General features: G+C 51.2%; 2 protein-coding genes across 6 annotated transcripts in view; both read right to left on the reverse strand.

Annotated features, from left to right (window-relative positions):
- CHKA (choline kinase alpha) overlaps positions 1-7,464 on the reverse strand; it is a 69,334-nt gene extending 61,870 nt beyond the window's left edge. For 2 of the 5 annotated variants that reach the window (XM_012757429.3, XM_012757427.3), the window contains exon 1: positions 6,592-6,753. In XM_012757429.3, the coding sequence (XP_012612883.1) occupies positions 6,592-6,602 (11 nt within the window). In that variant the 5' untranslated portion in view covers positions 6,603-6,753. Of the gene's footprint in view, positions 1-6,591; positions 6,754-6,876 lie in introns of those variants that run through there. The other 3 variants (XM_076001685.1, XM_076001688.1, XM_076001686.1) reach the window with 3 other exon arrangements.
- The window catches only part of ACY3 (aminoacylase 3), a 189,597-nt gene that overhangs the window by 148,972 nt on the left and 28,198 nt on the right, over positions 1-12,427 (reverse strand). The gene's annotated exons all lie outside the window — the stretch shown is intronic.

Genomic DNA, 12,427 nt, shown 5'->3' on the forward strand with positions numbered 1-12,427 from the left:
GTTTTCTTACCATAAAATATGTAGCAGTATCTAACAGGTTTTTGTGGTGATTACATGAGATCCTGTCAGTTGTTCATTATCAGTACCAGCTGCAAGGCAAAGGTTAATCTTTAAGAAGATACCAGAAGAAAGAATAAAGCTTAGTCTTGAGACTTCTACTCCAGGCTGCCTCGACCTTGGCGAAACTCCTTGCTGAGGGAAGAGGAGGGAGCTGTCCTGTGCACTGTGGGATGTTTAGCAGCAACCTCGCTCTCTACTCACTAGATGCCAGTCGTACCACCACCGCTACATCATGATGTTCAAAAATGTGTCCAGACATTATCAAATGCTAGATGGGTGTTTTTTTTTTTGGGGGGGGGGGGAGAATCATCCTTTGAAAACCACTCCTCTACTTTTTTAATGACTCTCTCTGCAGTTTTTACCTATCTACCCTTCCCAAAAATTTGAACACCAATTTATTCTATTCTCTAGCTTGATTTCCAACTCATAACCTTTTCCTTCTTCTATTAAAATAATTCCTTCCTCCTGATTCTCCTACTTCAGTTAACAGTAGTGTCCTTTTCCCACTACCGGGTATAAAATCTTTCTCATTTCCAACAGCCCAGGTGTCTTCCTATCTCCCAAATTCTTTCCTCCTTTCTATTCTCACTGCTCCTGCCCAAATAAATGTAAGTCTCCCCACCCTCCTACAGCAGCTTCCTCTCTGGTCTCCCAGCTTCTTGGGTCTCCTTTCCCTCTAAGCTATCCCCCAGGCCACCCCAGAAAGTTCCTTAAATACAAATTTCAAGCCACTATCCTTAACCTCCCAGGAACATGGCATACCTCTGCCTACTCTTTCCACCTCAGAGCGTGCAGGAGTACGCCCACCTTCTCATAACGCACTCACATCCCTTCCAGCCCCTGCTGACCTCCCAGGCCTTACTTTTTTAATGGTTTCATCATCAGCTCCTAAGCTACCTCAATACTCAACAAAAGGAGTATTAGGCACACTGAGATGTGTAAATAAGTTTTGAACGATATGGACGTTACAATCTCATTGTGGAAAGCTAAAGATAAGGGCTGTCTCCAAGCAGTACAGGATTCCATGCCAGCTGACAGGGCAAGGAGATCCTTTGGGGAGGCCAGGCTGGCTGGCAAGGCTTCATTGGAGGGGAAAACCAGGAAAAAGAACGAGGGCATAACTGAAAGCAATGGCATAGATACGGTAGCAAGCAACGGAAGCACTTATTATTGTTGTCATTATGTAAATGCCACTTGAACTTCTGGTTTCTGGTCCAACATGTCAAAAATTGCCACTCAATCCTAACAAGTAAAAAACTGAACTGAAAATCAACTCTTAGAGAAGTGAGGTCAAAGGGCAAACTGCTGCCTCCAAAACTGCATGGACAGATAGGAGGATACAGAGAATCACAACTTACCATAGCAGAAAGCTCCACAGGAGCCAATGCCAAGGTAGGAAAACCTGAACTGTAACTGATGAACTGTTTGGAGGCTCAGTGTGGACAACTCAGAGAGTTAAAAACTCCAAGGGGACCCAGGCATGGAGGAGCCCCACATTTTGGTAAGTTTTACCTCCAGGAGGTATTCACTGTCCTTACAGTGAGCACTGAAGAAAATCCCCTTCAGGCTTCCAGCAGAGGAGGGGGAAAGGAACCATTTTTTAAAAAAATACATTTGCCCACAGATGACAAACGGACCCGCACACACGCCCGTTGTAACAAGAGAGAGGAACCATGTTTAAATATTCCACAGCATTCTGTTCTTAACAAGATCTGCCTTCAGGAGAAATTATTTTGCCAGACACTAACCTATCTGAGGAAAGGGAAATACATAACACTAGCCCAGCAGTACGGGCTCACCAAACGACTGAAACCTAACCATAGGCCTCCGGGTTCAACATTCAAAAAGTAACTGATGTAATCCATCACATTAACAGGCTAAAGAAGAAAAATCACATGATCCTATCAATAGATGCACAAAAAGCATATAACAAAATCCAACACTCATTCATAGTAAATAATAAACTCTCAGAAAGTGAGAAATAGAGAGGAACTTCCTCAACTTGATAAAGAACATCTATAAAAAAACCTACAACTAACATCATACTTAATGATGAGAAAATCAAAGCTTTCCCACTATAGAGCCCTGTGCAGTGGTTCATACCTGTCATCCTAGCACTAAGGGAGGCCAAGGTGGGAGGATTATTTGAGCCCAGGAGTTTGAGATCAACTTGAGCAAGAGTGAGACCTCATCTCTATAAAAAATAGAAGAATTAGCTGGGCATGGTGGTGTACACCTGTAGTCCCAGTTACTCAGGAGGCTGAGGTGGGAGGATCACTTGTGCCCAGGAGTTGGAGGTTGCAGTGAGCTTTCCCACTAAGAACAGGAACAAGGCAAGATGTTCCCTCTCACTACTCTTTTTCAACATCATATTAAAAGTCCTAGCTGGCCGGGCATGGCGGCTCACACCTGTAATCCTAGCACTCTGGGAGGCTGAGGGCGGATTGTTCGAGGTCAGGAGTTCGAAACCAGCCTGAGCAAGAGCAAGATCCCGTCTCTACTATAAATAGAAATTAACTGGCTAACTAATATATATAGAAAAAATTAGCCAGGCATGGTGGTGCAAGCCTGTAGTCCCAGCTACTTGGGAGGCTGAGGCAGGAGGATCTCTTGAGCCCAGGAGTTTGAGGTTGCTGTGAGCTAGGCTGACGCCACAGCACTCTAGCCAGGGCAACAGGGTGAAACTCTGTCTCAAAATAAATAAATAAATGATAATGACACTAGGCATCAATTTTCTTTTCACCATTAGGAGGTCTTTCTGTGAGATATAATGTGTCCACAGATAGACACATGTGAAACTTTTTGATAGTTCTCAAACATTTTTCTCACTAAACTTCATGAACTCTTGCTTCTATTGCAAGATTTGCAACTTCATTTCACAACTGACTGTGACTATTTTATCAATCAGCAATGACAGTGATAATAATAAGCCTTTGAATTGATATATAGGGAGAAAAATTAGTATTGAGCTGTGATGTGTGGGCATGAACAAATTTTCTAAGTGGTCAGTTCATTAATAAGAATTTTCATGTTAATGATATTTTTTATTTTTCCTTATACTACTCATAGCTGCAGAGACTCAGATAACCAATAGTCTGATAAAAAGGACCCATGTTCATCACACAGCAAAGAGGCCAATTTAAGGTAAAAATGATGATTTCTACAAATACTTATCCAATGCCTATGTACCAGGCACTATTCTAGTGCTGGAGATCCAAAGATGAACATGACATGTCCTCTAGGAATTCAATTCAACATGAGAGTAGAATGAATAAACACACACACAAATGTGTTAAGTGCTGTCTTTCAAAGCACTTCACTACATGCATGAAGAGCTAGGGAAGAGACATAGATGGGAAAGAAATTCATGCTGTCTGGTTCTCTCTGAGTTAGGCCTTGAAGGATGAATTTTTTTTTTTTTTTTTTTTTTGGACAATGCAATGAGTGCAAGAAGGATGAATTTTAAAAGCAGACACCAAAGGGAAAGACTGCCAAGCAGAAGGTAGGAGCAAAGGCCTGATAACTGAAAACACAAAGCTCACGCATTAAACGCAAGGTATGGAGTACCTAGCTCAACGTTAGTTGCTTGTAGTAGTTGTTTCAGTTGGGGGAAACAGTGATTTTAAAACAACAAAACAAGAACCACCATAAAAAGGCAGGCTGGGCCCAAGTTTAGACCAAGCAAGCAAGTTTGGATTTGATTCTCTAGCTACAGAAAGTCACAGGAGTAATATTTGAGAAATACCTGGCAACAGGATATAGACCGGATTAGAGGGAACACAAAAAACACAAAGTGATCCACAGGCACAGTTACAGTGTCCAAGCAATGCCTGCAGGCTGGTTCTCCTGGCCTTCGAAGTGACAAAGAGAGCAGACAAAAGGTACAGACACAAAATGGTTCTTTACCAGGTTTTAGTTACCACTGTGTGTGGAGGAGGGATTTCTAGGGGAATGCAGAGTTAGAAATGATCCTGGGGCTCTGGCCAGGCTGTTAGTAATTCAGAGAGAAAGCAGAAGTACATTCTGGGGTAAGGAGGAGCCAAAGGGTTAAATTTGGAACAGGCTGAATGGACTGTTGAGGTGGTGAGGTCTGACAAACCTCTGCAGATGAACTGGCACACAGTGAAAAGATGGAGCTCAAGAAATAGATTGGAGCCCGGTGCAGTGGCTCACGCCTGTAATCCTAGCACTCTGGGAGGCTGAGGCAGGTGGATCATTTGAGCTCAGGAGTTTGAGACCAGCCTGAGCAAGAGCGAGACCCCATCTCTACTAAAAATAGAAAGACATTAATTGGCCAACTAAAAATATATTTTAAAAAATTAGCTGGGCATGGTGGCATGTGCCTGCAGTCCCAGCTATTCGGAAGGCTGAGGCAGAAGGATTGCTTGAGCCCAGGAGTTAGAGGTTGCTGTGAGCTAGGCTGACACCAGGGCACTCTAGCCCGGGCAACAAAGTGAGGCTGTGTCTCAAAAAAAAAAAAAAAGGTTACAATGGAATACTGCTCAAAAAAAAAAAAAAAAAGAAAAAAAAAAAAAGGCAAGAAATGGATTGGGAAATGTCAATAACATATGACAGCTGGAGCCAAAGTAAATGTAATTACCTAGGGAGTATCACTGAATTTCAACCAAGCAAATCTCTCCCCAGCATCTCCAACTGTTTTGTCTTTTATTTAAAGCTAGGCATCACCCACTTGTCCATGTCCTAAATCACTTCTTTGCTCTTTATTAAACTCATTCCTTAACTACATTCTATTCTAGATCACAGGACTAAGAAGCAGTGTACACCTTGCAATATTAAGTAAAAATGTCCTCCAACCCAAAGGAAAGCTGAGTCTTCCAAGACTACTAACTCTTGAAAAAAGAAACAAGACATCCTTAGTGCTTTTGTAAAGACTGATTTGAGCAAATGCTCAAGGGTGTCCACATGTCCTCACAGGCCAAAGGCAAGAGCACTGGTACAGGAGAGGGGAATACCAGAGACCTGGCACTTCAGGCTCTGAAAGTGGTAAACAGCCACTGACCTTGGGTAAGTCACTTCGCTAGGTTTTTCACTTTCTAGACCAATGAGTACATGGCCTAGAACGATCACCCTTCTAGTTAAGGTGGCTTATACTTGTAGTCCCAGCAACAGGGATGGGAGGTGGGGTGGGAGGATAGCTTGAGGCCAGGAATTCTAGACCAGCCTGGGCAACATAGCCAGACCCCATCTCTAACAAAACTTTTTTTTTTTTGAGACAGAGTCTCACTTTATTGCCCAGGCTAGAGTGAGTGCCGTGGTGTCAGCCTGGCTCACAGCAACCTCAAACTCCTGGGCTCAAGCAATCCTTCTGCCTCAGCCTCCCGAGTAGCTGGGACTACAGGCATGCGCCACCATGCCTGGCTAATTTTTTCTATATATATTAGTTGGCCAATTAATTTCTTTCTATTTATAGTAGAGACGGGGTCTCGCTCTTGCTCAGGCTGGTTTGGAACTCCTGAGCTCAAACGATCCGCCTGCCTCGGCCTCCCAGAGAGCTAGGATTTCAGGCATGAGCCACCGCGCCTGGCCTCATCTCTAACAAAACTTTTTAAAATTAGCTGGGCATGGTGTTGCAGGCCTATAGTCCCAGCTACTAGGGAGGCTGAGGTGGGAGGACTGCTTGAGCCCAGGAGATGGAGGCTACAATGAGCTATTATCTCACCACTGCACTCCAGCCTGAGCGACAGAGCAAGACCCTATCTCTAAAAAAAAAAAAAAAGTAAATACATAAAGTAATTTAATTAAAAAAATTTTTAATTAAAAAAAGTACCATTAGGCAGTTCAGGGACTATCTGAACATTTCTGTTTTTCTTTTCTATGCTTCCTACCAACGGCCTTTTAACTCTCACTCTTAGCTCACAAGCATAACTGTTAAGAGGGGCCTGAAGCACAAAGAGGAAGTGAAGCTCAAAGAGTTAATTTTGCTGCATTCGCAGCTGTGGTGAAAGACTATGGGCACAGGAAAGGAATCAAATGACCAAAATTGGATTTGGGCATTATTGGTGGCAGCCAGCCAGCCAGTTTCTAGATACTGCACTCAACCTGGTCAGCCAATTAGCAGAAAAAGACTGAACACATTACATTTTTTAAGGCCTAAATAGAAGGATACACACTTGATGCTGACTGGTTATCTCTTGGGAGCACAGTGACAACAGAAGTCAAGGGGATATTTCTATTTTCCTGTGAAGTCTGAATGTGCACCTATATGCTTTCAGAACTCAAATTTAAGGTTAAATATGTTTAAGCTTAAAAAAAGGGAAAACGCATTTCTACCTTATTTTTGGAGCCACGCCTCCCAACCTGGTCTGGTAACATAGCTACGTAAGATGTCTCAGTTTCGGAAGGGATGAGTAAACGTTACTTTCACCACTAACAAATAATGACTTTCAGAGGGGAATAAAATCAAATCACGAACTCGAGGAACTGAAAGAAAAAGTTACCAAGCCATTTCTTTTTTAAGGTCGGCCACCACACCCCCCTTCACTCAAGGGCCTACACCGCAAAGGGGCTCACCCTCTAGACATATTCTAAGCCTCAACACCAGACGTGCGCAGGGCCTGAACGGTATTGTTCTCCCGGAACACACCCGCACTCTCCCGAAACCGACATTTTTACGGGGCCTGCCTCGGGGCGGCCGCGGGCCCGTTCCGCCGGATTCCGCCCGCATTTCCCGCGGGCTGAGGGAGACGGCTGTGGCGGGCCCGCCGCGCCCCGGCCCGGCCCCGCACCCGCCCGGCCCGCCCTCGTCACCTGACCCGCCGGCGCCCCGCCGCGCGCCCCCGCGGCGCAGCCACCGACCTGATGACACTGATGTGGAACTGGTCCTCGCGGAGGCCCCGCCAGGCGCCGGGCAGGAACTCCCTGCACCACAGATAGGCCCTGCGCCGAGTGCGGGGCTCGGGCTGCTCGTCGGCGGCCGGCGGCGGCGGCGGCGGCGGCGGGGGCAGCGGCAGCGGCGGCGGCGGCGGCGGCGGCAAGGCGAGCGGCGGCTGCGGGCCGCCCAGCTGCTTGGGCTCGAGGTCGCTGGCGGCGTCGCGCTGCTGCCCCACGCCGGGCGCCGGGGCCGCGCTGCCGCTGCCGCAGCTCAACAGCAGCCCGAGCGGCGAGGGCTCCGCCTCGCCCCCGGTGCAGAACTTGGTCTTCATGCCGGGCAGGCGGCCGAGGCGGCGCGGGCGGCCGCAGCGCGAGAGGGCGAGGCTCAGGGTCCGGCCGGGCGCCCGCCTGAGGAGGCCGGCGGGGGGCGGCTCGCTGACTGGCCGGCCGGCGGGGTCTGCGCGCGGCGGGCGGCGGGCCGCGGCGGTTGGGGGCGCGCCGGGCGGGCGCGGAGCGGCGGGCGGCGGCGGCGGCGGCGCGGGGCTGATGCTGCTGGCCGCGGCGCTCGCTCCTATACCGCCGCCGCACGCGGAGCGCCGGCCGCGTCACAGCCCGCCCTCGCGCTCGCCGCTGATTGGCCGCCGCTCGCGGGCCCGGCGCATCACAACCGCCGCCGCCCTCGCCACGCCGCCTCCCCATTGGCTGCGGGGCCGGCCCCCGCCCCGGGCGCTGCGGCTGGGGGCGGGGCGGGCGCGGAGGCCTGCGCCCCCTGCCGCGGGACGGAGGCCAGGGGAGCGGGGCTGGGGGCGCCGGGACGGGGCTGCGGGCCGGGCCAGAGCCAGGCTGGGCCGACTGAGGCGGGTCGTGCGCGAGAGGGCCGCGGGGTGGCTTTGGGAGCGGGGACGTTCCGTGGAGCCCTCGGAAGCCCGAGACGCCGGAGCCGGGGGCCCGGCAGGGGCGGGCAGGAAGCTGGCTCCGGAGGCCGGCTCTGTTTCCCTGACCTTGGGGCGCGGCGCCCGGAGCCCGTGGGCGTGTTTTTGTACGTTCACCGGCGTCGGCTCTGCACCGCGCGAGGCGCCTTACGCCCTGTGCAACCCGAGCCCGAGGAATCGTTATCCCCGGCTCAGAAACCGAAGCCCGAAAGGGGAAAGAGGAGACTGGTTCAAGACGACTGCACAGCCGCCTGCTGCGGCCCGGCCCCACTCACGCCCACTGCAGCCTCAGTTTCCCTGTCCGTGGTGCTGAGGGCGCCGGGACCTAGAGGCTTAGGGCGGGAGGCGCAGGGACGACGCGGGCGGGCCACCCCCGTAGCGGGGCCTCCGCAGCCGCCCAGATCACCGGCCAAAGGTGCCTGCCACCGTGCTGCTGGCTTTGTGGACACTGTCATCTCCCCCAGCCCCAGGAGAAGGCCGCGTGACCATGACTAATGCACCTTTGCCCGGGGCCGGGGGCCAAGGGGCCCTGCTCTGGTTTGCCACACACTGACCCAGCTCCTCCCCGGCCCCGCCGCCTCAGTCCTTCCTGGAAGCAAGTGGGGTACAGATAAATATAAAAATTAAAAATTCTCTTTTATGGGACAAGAGCTGGGACAAGAGGTTTCCCCAGCTGCCAAGGGCTTAGGAAATCCAGTTCCTGGCGCACAGGAAATGGCTGCTGTGCAGGAATGTCACAGTCCACCAGCAGCAAAAATCTCTGTAAAAAAAGAGTGTGTACTTGGCTGAACTTGCTCCAAGAAAAATTACCTTATTAACAAAGGATAAAAATGAAAAGGCTGCTGGGGAGACTGGCCTGGGGAGCTGGGAGAGGCCTAGGCCTCTAGGCGGGAGCGAGCGAGGTGGGAGTCCCACTGCATGTTGGAAGGGCTCGGCAATCAAGGGCTGCAATCTGGGAAGCCATTTCGATGACGGAGCCAAGAACTTTGTCTAAAAATACCCGACCGCAGCGAGGTAGACCTTGTCAATGGCCTGCCCGGGTGAGAGGCCCTTTGTCCCACTGTCCCCTGGCACCAGTCTGGTAATCTCAGAGGAATGTCAGAAATCTGGCCAGGAAGAAGGAGCACTACAAGTAAGGAGGGGGCCTTTACAATTTGAAATAACTCTTTCTGGCATCTGCTGGGTTGGAATGTGAAAACCCAAGGGCATCTTTACCGGCCCAAATTTCCCTGTGGGATTAAGATGTTGACTCGTTAAAGATGTTGGGAAAGTTTCTGGGGCCCAAACCTTGAAAGAAAAGTGGAATGTGGGATATGTAGCTATGCTCTGGGACTGCTTACGGAGTTGGGGTATGCAAGGACAGAGATTTTAAGCACAAAATGGTGCTGCTCCAAGCTTTGATTTCTCTTCTAGGGACCCTGAGTCCTGCATTCTAACTTGGGGGAAGTCGGTGTCATTCATTCTAGAGGCTAACCGTCGCCCTGGCCTTTGAGGAGCTGGAAACGTGGTGGGAGAGGCAGTTTCCTGCCTCGGTCTCACTTTTTCTTTCAACAGTCACAGTTCTGCTCACATGTTCTTGAAGGACGACTTTGGAGCATTTGAGGAAACACCAGGTGAACAAAGTGGAGTTGAGTTGTTTCAACAAGATGGTTTGAGTATGCAGAGAAGGCAGGTGTCTCAGAATGCAGGTTGGATTCTAAGGATGTGACTTGGGGGACATCACTCCTGTCTCGGAGGGGCTTCCCCTCTTTCACCAAAGCCTTCTCTCCTGACAGCTTCTCCTCAGCCTTAGCCCACTTACAGGCCACTCTGCCTGGGCCCACCAGGGAGTCTACATAAACAGGGATATTAGCTAAAGCTCCTGCCCTACCAGTGATGTCGCAGACCTCACGGAATCCTCACAACAACTCCTGAGCTCCATTCTTTTATCTCCATTTAACAGATCAGGAAACTGAGTCTTGGAGCTGCTAATAGACCACACACAGAGCTAGTGAATGGTAGAGCCCGGGGCTGGACTCAGGCGCTAGGCAACAGAGTTTGCCCCAGTGCCATCCCGAGGAGTCCCTTTGACCCTGCAGCCTCCACCACCTGGCTTAGTCACTCAGAGCTTCCTAGTCACTCTCCAAGAACGGGAATTTTACTGGTCCAGCTTGTCTTGGAAAGCCCTGTCATGAGGCAGTGGCCAGCCCATGAATTGGCACTGTTGAGTCAGGGGCCCAGGCCTGGCCCGGTCAGCTATAACCACGTTGCTGCTACCAGACATGGTGACCTGAGCAGTAGGGGCGGAAGACAGGGCAGATGCCTTCAAAGGGGTGGCTGTGGCAGGAATTCTGAAGTCAGGTGCAGCTCCTGGGATACACATGTGAGTGTATAACACATCTGTACACATCCCTATTAATACAAATAACACACATGGCCCTTAAATGACCGGAGCCAAGGACTCCTATCCCATGGTCCAACTCAGGTGAGAGGTGTCTGGGGCCTTCCTGCCTAGTGTTCCTTGTCCCCCACACAGGCTTGCAGCTGGTCACAGTCCCCATCCACCACCACAATCTGACCTTGGCTGAAGCTGAAGGATGACAGCCCCCACCGGGAGTGCCATGTGCAAGCGCCCACTTTGAAGATGGTCTTGTGTGTCTCAAGTTCTTTATTCATGTCACAAGCACACCTGCAGACACCTCACCTCTGGGGAGCCTGCATTGCACAGTGGGAGAGAGCAGCAGCTTTGGAGTCCAGCAGAGTGGGTTCAAATCCTGCCTCCACCACTTCCTCAGTGTATGCCTTCAAGCAAGCCGCTTGTCTCCTCTGAGTCTCACTTTCTTTGTAAAATGGGCCTGACAGCCCACCTGTTAGGGGGTGGATTGTGAGGATTAATGAGATACAGCATTAAAAGTGTTTCACGTGATACCTAGCATGTAGGAAATATCAGCTATATATATTACACGTTTGCTCCCTAAATACCCACAGTCCCTATGAAAGGTAGGACAATTATATCTGTTATCGCTTCTATCTGATAGTCATGGAGACAGATCTGCAGGGCCTGGGTGACAACTGAAGCCCCTTGGCTGAGGTGAGGGCTGAGGCAGGACCCTTTCTTACCTGGTGTCCAGGCCCCCCTGCCCAGGCAATCCCAAAACTGCCGGGGCAGACACGGTGCTTGTCACATAGTAATGCTAAAGTAATAGGTTTTGTAGGGAAAGGATACTCGACAGTTCTGTCCACAGAAGTGGGGGGAGCCTCCCTGACGGGGCGTTTGAGCAGGGCTTGGAAAGGCTGCAATGTACACTCTGATCACCAAAATGTCAGTACGTGCACAAGTGGCACAGCTTGCAGAGAAATCTGCTACAGCAGGCACTGGTCCTGGGGAGAGGTTGTTACACCAAAGAGTCTTTTCTTCTGGGGCAAAAGAGAAAATTGTCCGAAAGCTCTGTGATCAATACTGAATTCTGAGAGTAGACTCAGAATGTGGGTAACAGGATGGAAGGAGATTGGGGAAGTCCCTCTCCACTCAATGTCCCAAGGGGCCAGAAGAAGGAGTTCCCAGGCTCGCTGGGCAGACCAGGGCACTCCCCAGAGCTCGGCAGGGTCCTCCCATGGGCCCCAGTACCACCGACTCCAGCTACAAGGCCTATTCCAAGAAAGGGCTTTGTGAGGTGGCCTCCCCAAAATGGAGGGACTCATTGTCAAGCACCTGATATGAGCAAGCTCCGAGCCCTGTACCCGCATCCAGCATCTTTGAGGTTTTCCAGCCAGCAGTGAGGTGAGCATCATCAACACCCCCTCCCAGGCAAGAAGGGAGCTTCGCCGGAGGGTGAAACCACTTGTCCAAGGCCTGTAGGAACTGGGGACCCCACCCAGGACCCCATCCAGCGGGGCTTTGTCCTTAATGTCTTTCTGCACCAAAAGCACCTCTGGCCCAAGAAAGCACTAGACACTTGACACAGTGGGGGTTCCCTCGAGGGCTGGAGAAGCAGAGCCTGGGGGGGCTGTGCTCACCACCCCTCCCAGGCTGCACCCAGGACCAGGCGCTCCAGTTCTGAGCCTTAAAATATTGATGAGTGCACAGAGAGGCCACTGGACTGAAACCCTACCTGCTCAAGATTGGGTTACAGCCCCAGCTAGCAGAGTGACACGGAGGGAGCTGGGCCTTCACTGAGTGGCCAGGTTTAGCCCCAGCCCAGGAAGCTCTGCCACCAAGGGAGTGGGCAGGCCCAGCAATTTCCTAGAGGTGTCTGAGCCTGAGTGTGGTCAGCTCAGTACCCACAGCTGGGGCCTGGGGCCCAGAGGGAGCAGGTGATTAGAACGCCCGTGTGTCCCATGGATGGGGCAGGTACTACCCCACGCCATTTGCAGGGATCCCAAATTGTCTTTGGAAGTCACGCTGCCATCCACTGTGCTGCTGTAGACAAAGCATCTACTGCCCTAAGCCAAACTTTCTTCATCACCAAATGGAGATCATTGGTCCTACCCTACAGAGTTGTCGGGGAGATTCACTGAAAGCAGCAGGGAAAGGGCCAGGCACAGAGCCCGGGCCCCATGAGGGTGTCTATGCTCTTCCACTTACTGTTAGTTACTTGCTCGGAGGCTGGCATAGGGCAGCCACT

Source organism: Microcebus murinus, chromosome 4, assembly GCF_040939455.1.
Source record: "Microcebus murinus isolate Inina chromosome 4, M.murinus_Inina_mat1.0, whole genome shotgun sequence".
NCBI lineage: Eukaryota > Metazoa > Chordata > Mammalia > Primates > Cheirogaleidae > Microcebus > Microcebus murinus.